The 18,500-nt window shown below is 38.1% G+C and overlaps 1 protein-coding gene across 2 annotated transcripts in view; it reads left to right on the top strand.

The window, feature by feature from the left end:
- Nucleotides 1–2,792: 2,792 nt before the first annotated feature.
- The window catches only part of LOC120747460 (programmed cell death 1 ligand 2-like), a 25,911-nt gene continuing 10,203 nt past the window's right edge, over nucleotides 2,793–18,500 (top strand). Inside the window, exons 1-10 of one of the 2 annotated variants that reach the window (XR_005699128.1) lie at nucleotides 2,793–3,010; nucleotides 3,893–3,953; nucleotides 4,138–4,394; nucleotides 4,756–4,852; nucleotides 5,140–5,406; nucleotides 6,618–6,728; nucleotides 8,251–8,319; nucleotides 8,468–8,521; nucleotides 8,655–8,781; nucleotides 9,843–10,448. Coding sequence is in view for 1 of the 2 variants with exons in the window: in XM_040053340.1 (XP_039909274.1) it covers nucleotides 3,899–3,953; nucleotides 4,138–4,394; nucleotides 4,756–4,852; nucleotides 5,140–5,406; nucleotides 6,618–6,728; nucleotides 8,251–8,319; nucleotides 8,468–8,521; nucleotides 8,655–8,781; nucleotides 9,843–10,329 (1,524 nt within the window). In the remaining variant the exon portion in view is untranslated. Of the gene's footprint in view, nucleotides 3,011–3,892; nucleotides 3,954–4,137; nucleotides 4,395–4,755; nucleotides 4,853–5,139; nucleotides 5,407–6,617; nucleotides 6,729–8,250; nucleotides 8,320–8,467; nucleotides 8,522–8,654; nucleotides 8,782–9,842; nucleotides 10,973–18,500 lie in introns of those variants that run through there. The other variant, XM_040053340.1, reaches the window with a different exon arrangement.

Below are 18,500 nucleotides of genomic sequence, written 5' to 3'. Positions count from 1 at the left end.
GTTTCATGCTGCAGTGACTCATATCAAGCCAAGCTATCATGTACCATCAGTGAATTACAACGGCAGTGGGAACTTCTCATCTGTCACCTTCCTGGCAACTTCACATGACAAACGCTAACTTAAATAAACCGTGTAGAGATATGTCACACAGAGAAGTCACAGTGTTAAGTACATGTGTGAACGGTCGTCACTGCGGACAAAACTTCTCCGTATTACATCTGTTTATTTTTCTTTTTGAATACAATAATTTACTTATTAATAATTTTAATTAATTACATTTAAAGGAAAAATAAATAAAAGATGTCATGTCAGTGTTTCAGATATCCTTGCCTCGCCAACACCGTGTCTTTGTCATAGTACCTTTTACAGACAGACAGCTATTTTACCTGTTTTCCGTAAGTGAAAAAGACTGTGAAAATAAAGCTTCTCGTCACATTAGCTGATATTCCTGATTCAGCCAAGAGGTAAGCACATGGGAAACCCAGAAATGTTTTATGGTTCGATGTTATGCAGGTTGGCACAGGATAATGTCTGGATGACACCCTGCTGTATATTCCACATGAGGGATGACTTGACATGCAGGTAAAAATTCCCTCAGATAAGGTTATTTCATTCAACTCCAGCTTTCCAGCTTTCAGCACATGACTTGTTAAGTGTTGTGTAAACATCTTGGTTTTGCGCGTGTGTTGATTTAAACGGTACTTTTTTACAAATACATTTACATGCCAAACGAAAATTCCACAGTATTGACTGCTCTGGGGTATTGAGTCAAATACATGTGACTTAAACTCATTGGGCAAAATTCTGCTTTGTTTAAATTTACTCGTTAATATTGCACTATGGCTTTTGTCTTTATATGCAATACTTCTCATCAGAGTAGCTGTTATGTTAGGGTGGCACAGTGCTGTCATGGTTAGGACTGTCCCCTCACAGCAAGAAGGTCCTGGGTTTGGGTCCTGCGTGGACTTTGGATGTTCTCCCCATATCTCCCCGTGTGTGGGTCTACACCGGGTATTCCTGCTTCCTCTCACAGTCGGGTGGATGGATGGATAAGAAATGCTGAGGCAGCAGTACTTTCAGAGCTCATTTAACAGCTTCACAACCAAAGGTGGACTCAGCACCCACCTATAGCTCTTCTCATGGTCTTAATGCATGATCACTACACAACTTCATCAGTCAATCGGTCTGTTGGTTGACTTTGAATGATCCCCTTAAAACTAATGCGTTGGCTTTGCTATATGAATTTTGCAATCCAACCTAATTTAGATCAAGTAGTTATGTATTTTATCTTATTCTTTTTCTTTCTGGATATTGTTTATTGTTGCCGTCATTAGTAATACTGAAAAAGTAAAACTTTAGTAGAGAAGCTTTGGTGGGATCCAACTTCTTCCAGGAATGTGCCTGATTTACTGCCAGCACAGGAACCAAGCTCTAACTGGAACTGAAACAATGAGCAACACCCTGGTGGAGTCAAATGTCTTCTCCAAGCCCACAAAACACATATAGACTGTAAACGTGTAGACACATAGCCACCTAGGTGAGGGGTTTTTAGGCATGTCCTGCTGGGAAGAAGACATGGGGGAGACCCAGGACACACTGGCCTGGTGGCCTAGGAGGGGATATGTCTCTGCTTAGACTTCAACTCTGATGACCCAGATCCAGAAAAGAAGATTGATAGATGGATAGATTCTGAGTTAAAAACTTAATCAAAGAGTTACAGAGACACTATTAATAACTGTAGTTTTTAGAGGTGTTACATGATAATAAACTATACTAAACACTTTTAAGGGGAATGAGTATGGCAAACACTGAGCTGAGGTTAATAAGATCATGTCTTGCTCATTACTTACCATCAACAGCGTATTACTATGATGTAGTAGAGGGGAAAACCTTAGGTACTGGCCCTGCTGGTGTTAAGTATGGAAAAGAAGGATAAAGCATTAATAAGTTACTAATAAAGTGATACTGTGCTATTAATAAGCAATTTGTAAATGATAAATATTTAACTTAGCATACTGAAATTCAAATAGTTACATGCAGTTTAAAAAGAACATCTATGAAGACAATGAACAAAAATTACAAAGTATTATAGTATAGTATTTAATTTTTGGTGCCTCAACCCTGAGTCAAAGTATAAAAAAAAGCCAACGACATCATTGATTGATTGATCTTAACCATAACCCATGGTAGTAGTTAATTAGTTTTCTCAAGTCTTGATAACCAGAGAAATGTAACCATTAGCCATTATAAGTGGTACATTAAATAAATAAATAAATACATTTTCTAAGAAAAAAGTCCTTCTTGATTCTTTCCCCCAAGTTATAGAGTTAGGATTATGACCTTAGACCGAGAGTTCAGGTGCTGCTGCTGGAATTTTACTTATTATTTACACTAAAATATTTACACAGCCTATTTTCTTAAAGTAGAGGATATCTTTGCTAACTCTTTCATCACTAATGATGATATTGTTATGAGTTTTACCTGGATTAATATTTACAGTAAGTGGTCAAACTGGGTGATACTAAGGTAGTATAAAAATTCCCGATAAAGGACGCCATAGTTTGGGAGTCCTGACCACATAGACAGAAACAAGTGCGTTAAAAAACCCACAAAAAACTAACCAGTATTAGTTTCGGACACAAGCTACAGGACTCGAATGTTGCTCAATATGTGTTTGCTGATCATTAATGTTTGAGCCACTATATTTGGAGGAGTTTACTGTCGGGAACATTTTGATCGCTTCTTTATCGGTGTGTTACAGTAATCACAAGTCAGCTTCCGTGTGAGCAGCGGAGAGTTAATTTCGAGCCGTCTAAGCTTTCCAAGAAAAAACCCGCCGTAATTTCATAAAGAAGTTGAGCTGAGTACAGTAAAGGAAGGAGGCGTGGCCACTTCTCCTGCCTTAACTGTTCGAAGGGACTGACGGAGGGAGTTCAGATCACATTTAGAGCTCAAGGAAGAAGGAAATAACTAATGAGAACACAGCTGGCTGTTTTTGAATGACCTACAGGTAAGAGGACATATTATTTATTTAGGACAACTCAAAAATTTATATATATATACACATATATATTTTTAACACTAGAGCAACACCATCAATAATAACAATATTAATAATGATAAAAATAATAATGTAAAGATATTCTATGTTCTGTATCTTTTTGCATGTACAAATGAGCCATGTACATTTTTTCTGTTTTTACACGGGCCATCTATTTTTGATGTTAACATTTATTTTTGTCTTTGGATTCTGTTTCGACTCATCTGATTTATCTGTGTATGCATACACGTACTCTAAAACTCCCTTACTATCACGTATCAGATAAGACTATGGTTAACCAAACAGATGACAGATCTTAACAATCAGAGTTCTGCAGAACTGTAGTTGTCTTTCCACTTGGGGAGGAAATCCCGGAGAAAATGTCTATTTATATCCTACTTACTCACCTATCAAAGTTGCTTACTGTGTAAGCAAACAAAGATGCTCTTGTACACATTTGCAGTTGCTGTTAAGTTATATTTTTTCCATAGAAGCCTGGTACAGCTACACTTCCAGATATAATGGTGTGGTGGAAAGATGTTTTATGTAGAGAGGTGGGCTGTTATGTGAGGATGGTGCGGTTGAAGTGTGCTGGCATGGCTTCAGTGTCAAAACAAAAACTTCCCTGTGTTATTTTTTCCTGTTATAAAAGATAAAGAAGAGGGAAGTACTTCTTTGGAGCTGAGTCATGCTAGATTGGGATTACCATGTGATATAGTGTCACACAGCTTTTTGCCAAATTAAGAGGCAAACAAGGTCACACTGCACATCTGGTTTTCTTCGGTAAAGTGACTCATGTTTCATCACTAAAGAATCTCAGCATCTGGTAATAATCCCTTTTTTCATCCTCAGATCTCAATGGACTGGGCCCTTCTTATAGTTTTACAAGTGTTATTTCAGCCCTCTCTCTCAGGTGGGTGGTAAATACATTTTTTGGATATGTAGAAGCAAAGTCAGAACAATAACTACATATTTGACACGTGAGGCACTTACAGCTGCAGAGTGAGATTATGTAAAAAGTATAAGATGCTTGTGAACATTTTAAGACTGGAGTATTTACCTTCATCTTGGCATTATTTTGTGTCATTTCCCTGCAGTCTTATTCACTGTTGAGGCAGAGCAAAGCATGTATACGTCAGAGTTTGGAGAAAGTGTCGTGATGGGCTGCAAGTTCAACCCTAAACCCTCCTATCCTCATCCTGACCTGAACGTGACCTGGCACTGGATCAACTCTGACTCCGTTCAGGACGTGATCCGGCTGGATAATGGCGTGGCGCGCTCGGAATCTCCAAAGTATCGGGGACGAGTGCAGCTTCTGACCGAGGAGCTGGCGGAAGGCTGGGCTAAGCTGAAGGTAATTCCTGGCACTGAGCTACTCAGACTTACATAACACATGTTGGACGGCTTACCACTTAATTCCTACTAACTTTACTCTGAGCATTAAGCTTGTTTAAACTTGCCAGCTCTTCTTCATCTTTTTAAAAATTACTCTCAACAAGTTTAAATTCCCTAGAAAGTGCCACAGGATAACTTTACTGGAACTTTACAGGGGTGTATACTCATAAAATGACTAAGTCTGTTTAATTTTTTATATTATAGTACAGAATAAAACCCTAATAAGAGAGGCAGAGGGAGGGATAGAGCTGAAAAGTTTTCCATTTTGGTTTCTTTAAGAGGGCATAACAGAGGACTCTTGTTCTTTTGTCACTTTACAGATGTCCAGTCTTAGAATCAGTGACGCCGGGAAGTACCAGTGTGTGGTTCATTCAGCGGATGGAGCCGACTATAAAACTATAGCCTTGTCTGTTGAAGGTGAGAAGTACATGTGTTGCAGTGTAGGCCTGTTACTTTTCTTTTCTGAAGATTTCACAAGCATTGTTCTGGGAATGGTCTCGTAACTGCCAAAGCGCATGGTCATTTCTGGCCAGTTAAAGTTTCACTCAAACTGAAACTGAAATAAAGACCACTATTAGTCAATTTTGTAAAAAAAAAAAAAAAAAAGAAAAGAAAAGAAAAAAAAAAAGAAAACAATCTTTGACAAACTCAGCACATGCTGTTATCAATCTTGTGTTACAATAGAACGTCATTTTCTTCCCTAGCATCTTATAAATCAGTGACCAAACACATTGAGAGGGCAGCCACAGGTGATGAGGTCCTGATAACCTGCCAGTCTGAGGGATACCCTAAGTCAACGGTTGAATGGCAGAATGGAAACCTGAAGACACTCAATCCCAACACCACTGCTGAATCAACACCAGGCCAGATTTTTAGAATCACCAGCCAGATAAAAGTCAGCTCATCAGAAAAAAACAACTACACCTGTAAATTTACAAAAGACGGCAGCTCTGCAACAATTTATATTCCAGGTAAGCGTTCGTTTCCAGTCTTGAAATGGTACATGGTATTTACATGTCCTCCTGCGTGTGCATGAGAGTTAGATGCAGCTTATAGCTGTGCCTTTGAGATCAAAAGGAGGGCTTCCTTTCAGAAAGGCGTTGCAGAAGTGGATTTCTTCCAAAACAATACTCACAATATTTAACAGGAAGGGGGATGTAACATAATCCCAGCTTTTCCAGGTGGGAATCATCCAGCTGTACTGTGTGCCTCCTTTAAAAAAAAGGAGAGAAAAGGCTCCAACATTACATACTGTGCCTGTTTAACTGATCAGAAAGTGAAATAGATTTTTTTTTAAACAGTCCCCAAAAGAGCAGATGACACTAAAGTTTAAGTGAAGCTCTAAATGTTCAAAGCTACCACAGGAAATATGTTCTCATAACCTGTTTTGCTGTCATCACCAACTTCCTGTTATGATTAGAATTTTGTTTTGTACATGTTGGCTTTTATCCCCACCCTACATCAAACTGCAGAGACTTAGATATGTAGATATGATTCCCCCACTTTTTCCACCGCTTTCCTGGAATTAAAAGACCCTCCCATGTATTTCTGTGAAGCCGGTGGGTGGTGTGTGTCTGGTGTGTGGATGTAGGTGCGTAGCAAATCTTCAAATGTGAGACTTTTCCGTGTCTGCATGTAGGGTGCTCATCGTTTTCACACCAATATGGAAAAAAAAAAAAATTTAATCATAACACGTATCGAAACCGTTTCACTTTTAATGTGCTTTGCGTGTGTCATATTTATTTCTTTGATGAAAAACTAGCCACATTTTCCCATGCGGTATTTCCCACAGGAAGCTTTATTGTAAGTCATATTGTAATGATAAACACAAAAGGGTTTAATGATGATCCTGTTGAGGGAAATGAGAAATATATTTTAATTCATTTCTTATACATATAAAATGTTCAATGCTAGAGTAAGAGAAATGTATTTTTAATACAAGAACAAATAAATAAATACATAAAATATGTGAAAGAAGATATTTTTATGTGATCATATCTGCCATTGCACCAGCATAACGAGGCACTATAGCTGCCATAAGGTTTTGTCCTTGACCAGCAAAGGGGAAGTTTGTGGTTATATGCCTTTGGTATGTTTGGTTATTTCCAGAGCGGCTAAAATTGCTAAAGCATAGATATTACCATGAAATACTAATCCCACAATGTTTTGACTCTTTTCACAGATGAAATACCACTTAGTCCTGCAAAAAGTGATGCTGTCATCATTATACTGTGCATAGCAGTGATAGTGGCATTCGTCTCTGTCGGAGTGGTCACCTATCGACGACGAAAAGGTAACCAATCAGTCCCTCAGTTCAGCACAGACAGCAATGCTTACATATCCTGTGTCGTGCTGCAGACAGAAATGTTGGTTTCAAACAAAATGATGGGTAACAATTTAGTGAGGTGTTAAAATACCACAGATAGCAGCAGTTATCTTGAATAATGGGCTTAGATATAAACAGTTATCTCAAACAATGGATACTTTGCAAGATATTTAAGAAACAAATTCAAAATGAAAGCCAGTCATCTTGCAAAACCTGTAATACAACATGTAGGTGATCTTAATGCAAACCTGCATTTCCCTTTGCCACAAAAACAGACAAAGTATTTAACACCTCGCTGCAAATGCTCGCTCTGGTTTCATTTTAAACATTCAGTAAAACTGCATAAAATGTGCAACGACAGAGCTGACATCGGCTAAATGATTTTAACTTTAATGCCCAAGAAAAACCAAAACTTTGTTGTTGGTCTTGTGCCAAACAGCTCACAGACAATCTGAATTCATTACTCAGCACTGCAAAACGTATCTGTCCTGTGTCAAAGGCTGCGCAGCTCTGACTGGGAAAAAAAGAAAAGAAAACAACACATGCATACTCCCGGGAACACTGGTGACACTGTAGGTCATGTAAAAGAGGAAGCATCTGTGAACGTTTCAGGAGGTTCTTGTCCGATTTGTTCTATAATGCTTGTGATTTGAACAAAACTTTGCTGGAAATTCTTTAGCATGTGACCTGCAGTGTTTTTTTTCCTTTTTCGTGTGACCATGACTTAGCTTTTTACATTCTAATGCGTTTCGCAACTATCAGACCAGACCGGCTAGATTGTGGGAAACACCCAGTGTGGTTTTGGTTTATCTACAAGGGGAATTCAAAGCTAATTGTAAACGCACGGGTGATTTTTTCAGCACGAGTTTATATTATTGTTCACACACCTCACTCAAGTTCACTGGAAAACTTATTAAACATATTTTCACATATGAATGTGTAAAAATGACGTTTTACTTACAGATAGATCAGGAAACTGTCACACAGTTATCAGGAAGGCATGGATCTTTATTGTGGTGCTTTCAAGAGCATATGATAATATTGGACATTTTGAGGAATAATTGAAACTTCAAAGCCAAAATATTAGAATCAGAATCACAGAGACTTTATTAATCCCAGAGGGAAATTGAGTATACAACAAACGTCAAGCACTGATTTAAAATAAAGTGTAGAAACAGACATATCGATACAAAAATATAGAGAAATATAGAGATATAGGTATAAATATACATATAAATATAAAAGGACATAATATGTGTGCATATATATGTCATATGTCAGAATCATAATAGATTATGACACCGTGACACCAAATCACTACATATATGGTCGCATAGCACCATTTTAGCAAATATAAGGTCAATTAAAGAATGTATAATTCAAAACAAACCAAACCCAACAACCTCCATACATTCAGTGTATCAGTGCTTAAAGACTACATCACCTGCTGTACCAGTACGTTGCATTAAAGTGCACTTTTTTGTTACAGGGTCCCACAATCACAGCACTCACAGCACCAGGAACCTCCTGGAAAGACCTGCTCCTACCGCTGCTTCCCGTGAGTTCAGTGGTTATGTTTTTATTGCTGTTTTGCTGTTGAATTTCTACACTGGTTATAAATAAAACTGAGTTCTTCAGTGTTTTTCTTTTTATCTTACTGTCCTCTGTGTTGTCATATTTCTAACAATGCTGTTCCCTCCTGTCAGGTCTGAGAAGTTATGACGACAACTATGAGAACGAGATAGCTCCTTGTAATGAAGGTAGGTAGCTTATCAAGTTGAGAAATATAGTTTACAGGATTTATGTGCCACTGAAAGATTATCTGAAAAGAAAGACCTGCGGGATATTTCACATCTTCAGCAAATGACTGACTGGACTTCTTTTTGTCTCCAGGCGACGTTGAGGAAAATCTGGGGTTGAATGTGAAAACGCATTACTCAGAAAGCTTTCTCAGTGCAGAGCGAAGGAATCAATGCATCACTTTCAGTGCGGAGGAGCTGCCTCGCAGACTGCAAAACAAGTGAGTCATAAATACATGCGTCCAAAATGATTGGGAAATAGACGACTATGCATTTATCCGATATCATTTCCCGTACACGCAGCCTTAAAAAAAAATTTGTTCTTCTTTCCAGAAAATCGCATACAATGAATCCTCTTTTCGTTTACTTGCAACCACCCAGCATTGTGCAGAGCTGTGTGTGGCGTGCTACATGAAGTCATCTCAATTAGTGTTCTATTAGGTAGTGGTCCTTGTTAGCAGTAACACCATCCTCTATGAATCTACAGTAATAGATAGCACATTTAAAAAATAATGAGGTTATTATATTTTTAGGGGTCTGAATCAGAATCAGAATACTTTATTGATCCCTGGGGGAAATTATTTTTTGTTACAGTGCTCCATTATAAACCAACATAAACCAACATTAAGACAAGACAGACAATACACTAACTAAGAATAGTACAATATATACGTATATATACATACATAAGTCACTCATAAAGACAAGTTTATGGTCACAATTAATTTACTGTGTGGACTTCAACTAAATTTGTGTTGTATATTCAGCCACAGCCTTCTGTTACTTACAGATTTAACTTAATGAAACTATATAATGCTGGGTTTAAACACAGTTCCTGTGACAGCTAAAAACTTTTTATAATACACAAAAGGGAATGACCATGGCATGGCAAGGCTTTTGTTTTCTTTTTTTTGTTCCTACATTTGTGTTTGCGAACAGTACTTCTGCCTATTTAATGCTAATTTATGATAGTTGACTGACATTGTCATGGCTATCGGTTTATCCAAGGCAGCAGTTGCGAAATCAGTGAGCCAGCTTGTGAAGCTCAGCTCAAGAACAGTTTTTGAATGCACTGATAGCTACAGTACATGACGATGTATCGCAGTAAAGTTTTTAAATGCAAACGTTGTTATGCAGAAGTCACTGTGAGGTAAAGTAAAAGTAATCTGTAATAAGCCCAGGATCTCGAAAAAGAACTTAAACCTCACAGCCACACCATGCTCTAAATTTGTTTGGGATTTTGCTGACTTCACAATCTCGACTTTGCTTTTTTTATTTTCAGTGAAGGCCACCCTGTGAATCTTCCTGCTTTACTCCCGGGTGCTGGTGAGACATTTTTCCTTGAGGGACTTCCCGGAAGCGGGAAAACAACTGTAGCCCACATCCTGATCTCATCCTGGACTGAATGGCCCACAGATTCCCTTTCCAACTTCCTCGACCTCAGCGCACTTCATCTTCTCTTATATGTTGACTGCAGCTCCGTGAAAGACGACTTGTTTCAGGAGATAACAACTCAGCTTTCACTCACCAAAAATATATCAACAGAAAAGTTGAGAACTCTTTTAATCACATCTGGCAAGGCTCTGCTTTTGTTGGACAGCTACAAAGAAGGAAACCAATATTTCGATGACTCATTAAGGAAGTTTCTAAGTGAACGAACAGGTTGCAGGGTGCTGGTCACGGCCAGTCCAGGACACTGCCCCGTGCTCAGGCAAACGGTTGTGAATGAAGGAGTTCGAAAGCTTCAAATACAACCTGCAAAGTACTGAGTTTAAAAATAATATTGTGACCAAAAAAAACACTGTATATGAGTTGGATTTTTAACAAATGAGGCAAGAGTTTTGTGTTTCTGTGTGTGTGGTGTGTGTGTGTGTGTGTGTGTGTGTGTGTGAGAGAGAGAGAGAGAGAGTGTGTGAGAGAGAGAGATAGGCATTTAGATTTTTATAAGCCCAGATATGCTGCAGAATGTGATGTACTGCATGATGATGTGTATTCAAAGTGATGCTTGGGAAGTTATAGACGTGCAACAAATTATAATTTTGTATTCTTTGTTGTCTTGTTTGTCACTTTCATTACTGTGCAATATGTTTTTTCAAAATTCTTTTAGAGAAAGTACATCATTGTTACTGGAAAAGCTGCATAGTGAAAGCGGTGATAAGAAACTGGTGTTTGCAGAATCTATGAACGCGGCAATTAAAATCTCCTTTTTCAATACATGTAACAGTTCAGATACAGCAGTGGTTTCTGTTTTAGCTCAGTGTGTGTGCATGGAAAAGAGAAAGGTCATAGTTAAGGCATCAGCTAGACTGCAATCAAAGCAGCAACAGCTTCTCTCTGGTGTCAAGAGTAAGAGGAAGTGACACTTTGAGTGTTCCTGACAAGAGATCATTTATGCCAGTAACATTTAATTTTTAAAAAAAAGAAAGGGTCTTTTTTTAATTCTTTTTTTAAAATTTTTGTAGGTTCTTCATTTTGTGGAAAAGCTAGCATGTTTACAAAATTTCAAATGGCATCGAGCCAGTAACTTCTCTCAGCCCTGATCTGTTGCACTGGTCGACATCATCTTTTACTAAACTCGATTGTGCGCTTTTTCGCTACGGCTGGTGACTTTACATGATCTCAAAAAGTCCTGAGTCAGCAGTAAACAGCATGTTCTTGTTGTTTCGTTTATCAAATGCACAAAAAGCGATGAACGTTTGTGTGGTAAATAGAGAAGTGAAAGAAAACATGCTTTAAATAAGAGAATGATATCCAAATAATGTGGCTTACTGTAGTTTACAGTCACACACGTGATGTGCGATTAACACTGCAACAAAACAGACGGGGAAATATTCCACCAAAGTAGTTTGTTGTCTTTAAGCTAATACACAACTAAAATGTGATTTTAAAAAAGGAAACTCAGCAGAGATGGGTTTGTAGAAAGCTAAAAGAAGACCAAATCCCTAAAGACTCATCACATAATTTTACATGTAGGGAAGAAGGGCCTGAATCAGGGAAGCATCCAAGCAATTTGTGATTTAGCAGCCATAGTAGTTAAACCCAGTAAAAAAACAAAACAACGCCCCCTAAAAGAAATTTAAATTGTTGTCACAAAAAGACCTCATATGTTTGCTTTATTTCCCCATTTGGCAGTTGATTGGCTCGGTTTCCCTGACAGATTTTTTTGAGAGTCCAGGATGTACAAGAAGTGTCTAACAGATCATTACAAGTGGGATAGAAGAAGGAGAACCATCTCAACAGCACTTTATTACTTGTTGTTTTTTTCTAAGCCAAGATGGCTAATAGCACTCCAATGCTAAGGCACGGTGGAGGCTGCATCATGTTATGGGGCCGTTTCTCAGTAGAAGGAATTGTTGTAATGGTCGGAAATGAGAAAGAGCGCATGCAACCTAGTCAGCCATCTACTTCTCTTTCAGCACAAGACCTTTAACCCAGACAGCATCTGTTTAAAAAAAAGACTTACCCAACTCCAGGCTTTGCCCTTGTGCACTTTGACTTCAATTCTTCACCATTTTTAAAAAATACAAACTTCTGTCAGATCTGTGTGGAAAATCACACACAACTCTGGGAATACCCAGCTGTCTAACTCCTGGAGTTTATAAAAAAATTCTTCTATATAACTCCCTCTTTATATCCAGTAGAATTGATTAACTGATTATTTTTGAAACAATCTGTGACTTCATGGTTTTTACTGGTCAGAATATCATCCCCTCTTTAGATGATATGCTTTTATGACAATACAACCACTGCTAAAGATGAAAAAGTGTTTTTATGTGTGTGTGTTTTTGCATATTCTTAACGCAAACAAACTTTTTCTTTGAGAAAATGTCTCCTTTTTCATTAAGCTCACCTCACATTTCTATCATTTTTCAAACTAAGCAGTTCCACAGTAGTTTACGGTTGATTTCTAAAGCCAATTAATTTGTATACAAATTTGTTTGTGAAAAAAAAACTTTTTTTATACATTAAAATGGAAGATTATTGGATGTTTTTGAAATTTTAAAAGAAAAGGCTTAAATTAGATCAGCAAATAAGGGGGAACCAAAAAGCAACAATCCTGGAAACCTTTGCCGATGACCTGTAAAAAAGTATCGATGTGGACTTATTTATTTCAATAATGCAAACCAACAAGAGCACTGTAAATTAGATGATCACAGTCCTCATTAGGCAAACATAACAAGCATAAAACAGTATTTTTTTTTTAAATTTCAGGCATGTGTTTCACTTTCACAGACAGCTCAAGTAAAGGCAGATAACAGATCATCCATACACTGTGATGTAAGGGCAAACCTTCTGTAAGAAGCTGAGGTGGGGCTGGGTGGGATCTTAGAGGCTGCTGTTCCCTGGAAAAATCTGGCACACAATCTGGAGCGCAGGCATTATCCAAGAAAATCTGCTTTAATGCAAAACCAGGGTGCAGTGTAAACTGGAAACTGGCACGTCATCAAAACACAGATCATTACTTCCAATCAGACCCTAAGAAATCCTTAAGTTGGTGAAGTCATGACTACTATGCCATGGTATCATCCTCATCATTTTTTCCCCACATGTGAGGCTGCAGATATTTAAGTCAAAGGGAAGAATCTGACTCAGAGTCATCTGAGAACAACAATTTCTGCAAAATCTGAACAGCTGAATAAGTCTAAATCTTAAAATTTGCTGGTCTGCTAACTCCGCTCTGTCTGAGTCACGATACAATCTTGAAAAACATTCAAGCATGAATAAAGGGGAGGAAAAATAAAAGCCAAATGTATTTAAGAATACATTTGTAACGTGTGCAGAGCTCTGTGTGCAAACTGCTGAGTTTGCACACAGAGCTCTGCAAACGTTTTGGTTCTTCTTCCAGCTTTCATTATTGACTAATCTCTGTGTAAAAATGAGACTAAAACCAGACGCACCCTGACACACTCAACACGCTCAATGTAAAGAGCAACTTGGCAGCCTGCATGTGTCGTACTGGGTACGTTTATGATTCACTTAAATATTTTCCTCCCAAAATTTAGTGATGTGAAAGGGAAAACACGACATACGCAATAAATCTGTTTACGTGCCTTTCAGTCACAAACTTGTTCATGAACTTCTTCGGCAAAGCCAGACAGCAGACAGTAAGGTGGTTTTGTGGGCTGCAGATAGGAAAACGCAACATCCAGAACGCAGGAGGGAGAGAACTTGAATAAAACTCTCGCTTTAATTGGCGATTAAATAAATTCAAAAACACAAAGTCCAAAAACCTCCGATATAATCAAACACTACGAGTCAAACAAGGTAACTCTGTACAACAGAAATGGACCCAAAGCAGATGACATGTCGAAGAAGAAAGGGAGGACTGTTTTATTTATAGCCTATACTAAGAAACAAGTGAAAACACTGAACACACAATCAGACAATCAGAAGGTCAGAAATGAAACAAGGCACCAGTGAAAACTTTTATAAAACAAAACAGGAAGCAATCCAAAATATATCGACTAAACACACAGACAACAGAAAGGAAGCAAACTAATCGAGTGGGAAGGTAAGTAAGTAAGTAAAATTTATTTATATAGCACATTTCACATATAAAAATCACAAAGTGCTTCACAATAAAATCAGAAATACAAATAAAATAATATAAAACAGTGAAAAAATTAATTAAAAGCTTGTTTGTTTATAAATGTCTTCAGCTGCTTTTTAAAGGAGTCAATGGAGTCTAGACAGCGTAAAAACAACAGCAGAGAGTTCCACAGCCTCTGTGCCAGTGCCTGAAAAGCCCGACCCCCACGTGTTTTAAACCTAGTATGTAGGACCACCAGTAACCTCTGACCCGACGACCTAAGTGCTCGGGATGAAGCATGAGGTTTCAACAGGTCAGAGACATACTGGGGAGCTTCACCGTGCAGAGCTCTAAAAGTTACAACTAAAATCTTAAAATGAACCCTAAAATTTACAGGCAACCAATGAAGAGAAGCCAAAACTGGAGTAATGTGTGACCTCTTGTTTGTGCCAGTTAAAAGTCTTGCTGCGGCATTCTGTACAGTCTGAAGGCGATCCAGAGCGGATTTGTTAAGACAAGTAAAAAGACCGTTACAATAATCCAAACGAGAAGAGATAAAAGCATGAATAATCATGTCAAGTTCTGCCTTTGACACCAGTAGCCTGAGTTTAGAAATGTTTCTTAGATGATAAAAACAGTTCAAGTTGTTTAGAGTGTTTCTCAAGAGACATTGAACTGTCAAATATAACACCTACGTTTCTGAGACTCGACTGAAATGAAGGGTCTAAAAAACTGATATGCTGCTTAATTTCTGAGAGCATGTGATCAGGTGCAATAATCAAGGTCTCTGTTTTATCTGCATTTAACTGGAGGAAATTTTCATGTAACCATTGTTTGATTTCTGACAGACAATTATTTAAACACGACAATTTATAAAACAGAAGTTTTGAAAGAACAGTATAATATAATATAATAAGAAATAAAGTCAAAACAGAAAGCGAAATGTTATACAAGACTGAGTCTCAAATGATAAAGCCAAAAGCAGGAAGTTATAATGACCAAAAAAAACCAAAACACAGCACTAAAGAAACAGAAACCAACCTTACCATAAACCACAAAAATAACAAATCCCAGGGACCATCACAGACAGGAGGCTTTTTCTTTAAAGCCAAAGGAGGGTTTTACCCTGGCAGTGAGCAACAGAAAATCTGCCCTGAAAGGAGAAATATCAGACTAATGTCCCTCGTAACCACGAACACAAATCCAAATAAATGCCACATTTACTTGAGATCAGAGAAATAGATAAGAAAGGCAATAAATATGACTAGACTGAACAGCCACCCACGATTATTACACATTATCAGATTTTATTGCCTTGTTCTGATCAGCAGCTGCCTGTAAATGATCTAGAACAACTTCCCCCAAACTCTAAATTGCTAAAGCAGAATCTGCTTATTCGGGGGGTTTTGGTAAGCCTTGGATTTTCTGCTCTTCGCAGCAAATTCAAAAATGGATCATTTTTTAGTTTAATCATTGCGCCTTTACTTTGTTCACTGGAACTGCTGGAAATTTCATTACATTTGTCTCTGACAGGGCTTCATCATTTGGGATTGAGTGAAGGGGAGGGAAAAACACTTACTGCCATGAAAGAGTCAGGAGCTGAAATAACCTTTTTTTTCTGAATCATTACATTTTAGTGTACACACACACACACACACACACAGAGTCATCAAAAAAAATCCATCAATCCTCATTCTTCTACAGTAGACACATAACAGACCGCATAATCGAAGCAGTTTGACCACATTTTCAGAAACATCAGGACTCAGCTTCATTTAGTCAAAAATGCCTCTTCCATAGCTTCCACGTCCTTTTAGTATCTTCTTATTCTTAGGAAAACCCAAATTTACGGGAAGCACCAAATGTGTTGCGATATTTTGGAGATGGTTACAGACAGAAGAGAAGTGGTTAATGATGCAAGAGGGGCTTCTTCTTTGTGTTAACATAATTTCACCTCCCTCAGCTCCCGCCAGAAAACCATTTGCCAAAGAAACAAAAACTGAGCTCATACGTGCTCTCTCTCAGCTACAAGCCTGCGCCTACATCAGAAGCCTCATGTATTTCATGACTTTAAGTCTGGGTGACGTCTGGGTTTATAAAGCTAAACAGTGAGTGTAAACCAAAGCTAAGTACTTACTGGGAATTTACTTTTCAGAGATTTCTGTTCATTTAATCGGTGTTTACAAGCATGTTGGTCGAGCCATTAAAGCCTACTTACTGTGGGATCCATCGTTGCCTGCTGTGGTTATAAAAAGTCATTAAAATGTTTGTAAAAAATGTAAAAAAAAAAAAGAAAAGAAAAAAAGAAACCAAGATAAATCATTTCAGAACTTTTTCCACATTCAATGTGTCCTATAAGCTATACAATCCTGTTATAAAACAAACCAACATCTCTTAGTTTACTTTCCAGTAGGAGTTTCCAGACGTTAACTTAGTTGCAGCAAAATCCATCATCTGCATAAGCATCAAAGGGATCAGTTGGAACACAAAAGAATTTCCAAGACATGAGATGGGTCACGGAAAACAAAGACGACGGTCATCAGTAAGTGAAGAAAACAGGGACAATATGGCACATTACATAAAAACTGGAAAGCCCCTCCAAAACTGGTGAAAAGAAAAGAAGAAAGCTGGTGAGGGAGGCTTCCAAGAGGCCTGCAGCAACATTAGAGAAGTTGCAGGGTCATGTACTATATGTGACAACAAGCTCCATATTCTGTATATACATGAGCCCGGGGGAGTTGGGTTGCAAGATGGAAGCTTTTTCTTATAGAGGAAAAACATCCATTTAGGCTCAATTTTGCAGCAAGTCACTAAAAAGCGTGTGGTCTGATGAGCCCAAACATCTGCTGAACAAGGTAGTGACTATTCTTCTTTAGCTAGAACAGAGGCATCTGCTAGAAAGCTGAAATAGAAGATAAATTTCAGCTTTCAGCACACCACCACTACACATGCACCCACGGAAAAACAAAAATGGCTGAACCAGAAGATGATTAAAGCTTTGGAGTGGACCGGTGAGAGCCCAGACCCGAACCCAGCTGAACATCTGTGTGGGGTCCTGGAGAGGGCTGTGCACAGGAGATGCCCTCACAATCCAAAGCACTTCCACAGGGAAGACAGTGGGATTTTGGGATTTGATTTTGATTTTATTGATTAGCATTCAAATTCCAAATTCCAAGTGCAAATACTACAAAGTTAAGATGTGCCACGATGAAAGAAACCTTCCCTAAAACAAGTGAATGCTGTGTTAAAACCAAAAATGTGTTTCCACAAAGAATTAGTTTAACCTCCTAGGACCTGATGTCCACATATGTGGACATCACATTTTGGATTGTCTCGACCAAAATACTAAATTTTGCTCTACAAGGGCCTGATATCCACTTACAAGGACATTATGCTCCCACTGTTTTATCGAAATTTAAAACAAATGTCCTCATATGTGGATCTCACTTTTGTCAAAAACAAAAATCTGGTAATTCTTTGTTTTTACATTCATCAGGTCCCAATCAGAACAAATACCAAAGAGAAATTTAAAATGCATGCCGTGAAAGAGTTCAGGTCTTAGGAGGTTAAGGGTGTCCATATTTATTTACCAACCAGGTAAAGGATTTCAGTTTTCAGCTGTATTAAGTTACAGGTCACGATAAAGGTGGAAAAAGTTCTGAACTTACTGATCTTGGTCTCACTTTTTATGCACACACACACACAAAAACAGACACTTTCTTTAGCCACTGTACACGAGGGTCCCACTAGATGGTGCAATTGCACTTCTCATGCAGGCTCACAGTGAGAGCTGTGGACTTGGTCTGCTACTCAATCCATGAAATTTGATTTACTTGTGTGGCTAATCTGGATTTCAAAAAAAGAAAACATGAACAAAAGCAAGCAATATTTGCTGTGATTCTCTCATTGGGAAGGATTTTATAGCTTCCTTTCTTCTGTCTTATCTTCAAAGTGATTTATCCCCTAAGAAACCCTGATGTCTGCCACAAACCTGCCTAAACTGAATCAATTAAAGTCACTGATCAAACTGTTGTCACTGTAAATCTAATGGTCCTGTACTGAACTTCATTTAACAAGGAAAAGAGTACATAAAATATCAAAACAGTGGCCAAAAGAGTGCATAAATATTACAGTACAACTATTAGACATCTGGTTTTATGCCTTTTTGTTCTAATTGAAAAAAACTTTCTTTGAAATCAACGTAAATCTATTGATAAGCGATCAATCACTCGCCAGTAACAGTAAAGATCCACTTTGTCCAGTTGTCCCAGAAAATTCTCATCACCCATTCAAAAAACCCCAAACCTTGCCCTGAAACCAAACTCAGCCGCTCTACGCTCCACATCACAACAGACCCACAAGTCGCACACACGCAAAACGAGAGTTAACCCCCATCAAAAAGAACGATCT

This window comes from Simochromis diagramma, unplaced genomic scaffold (assembly GCF_900408965.1).
Source record: "Simochromis diagramma unplaced genomic scaffold, fSimDia1.1 OVJJ01000596.1, whole genome shotgun sequence".
Lineage (NCBI taxonomy): Eukaryota > Metazoa > Chordata > Actinopteri > Cichliformes > Cichlidae > Simochromis > Simochromis diagramma.
This window is presented reverse-complemented; position numbering and strand designations above follow the sequence as displayed.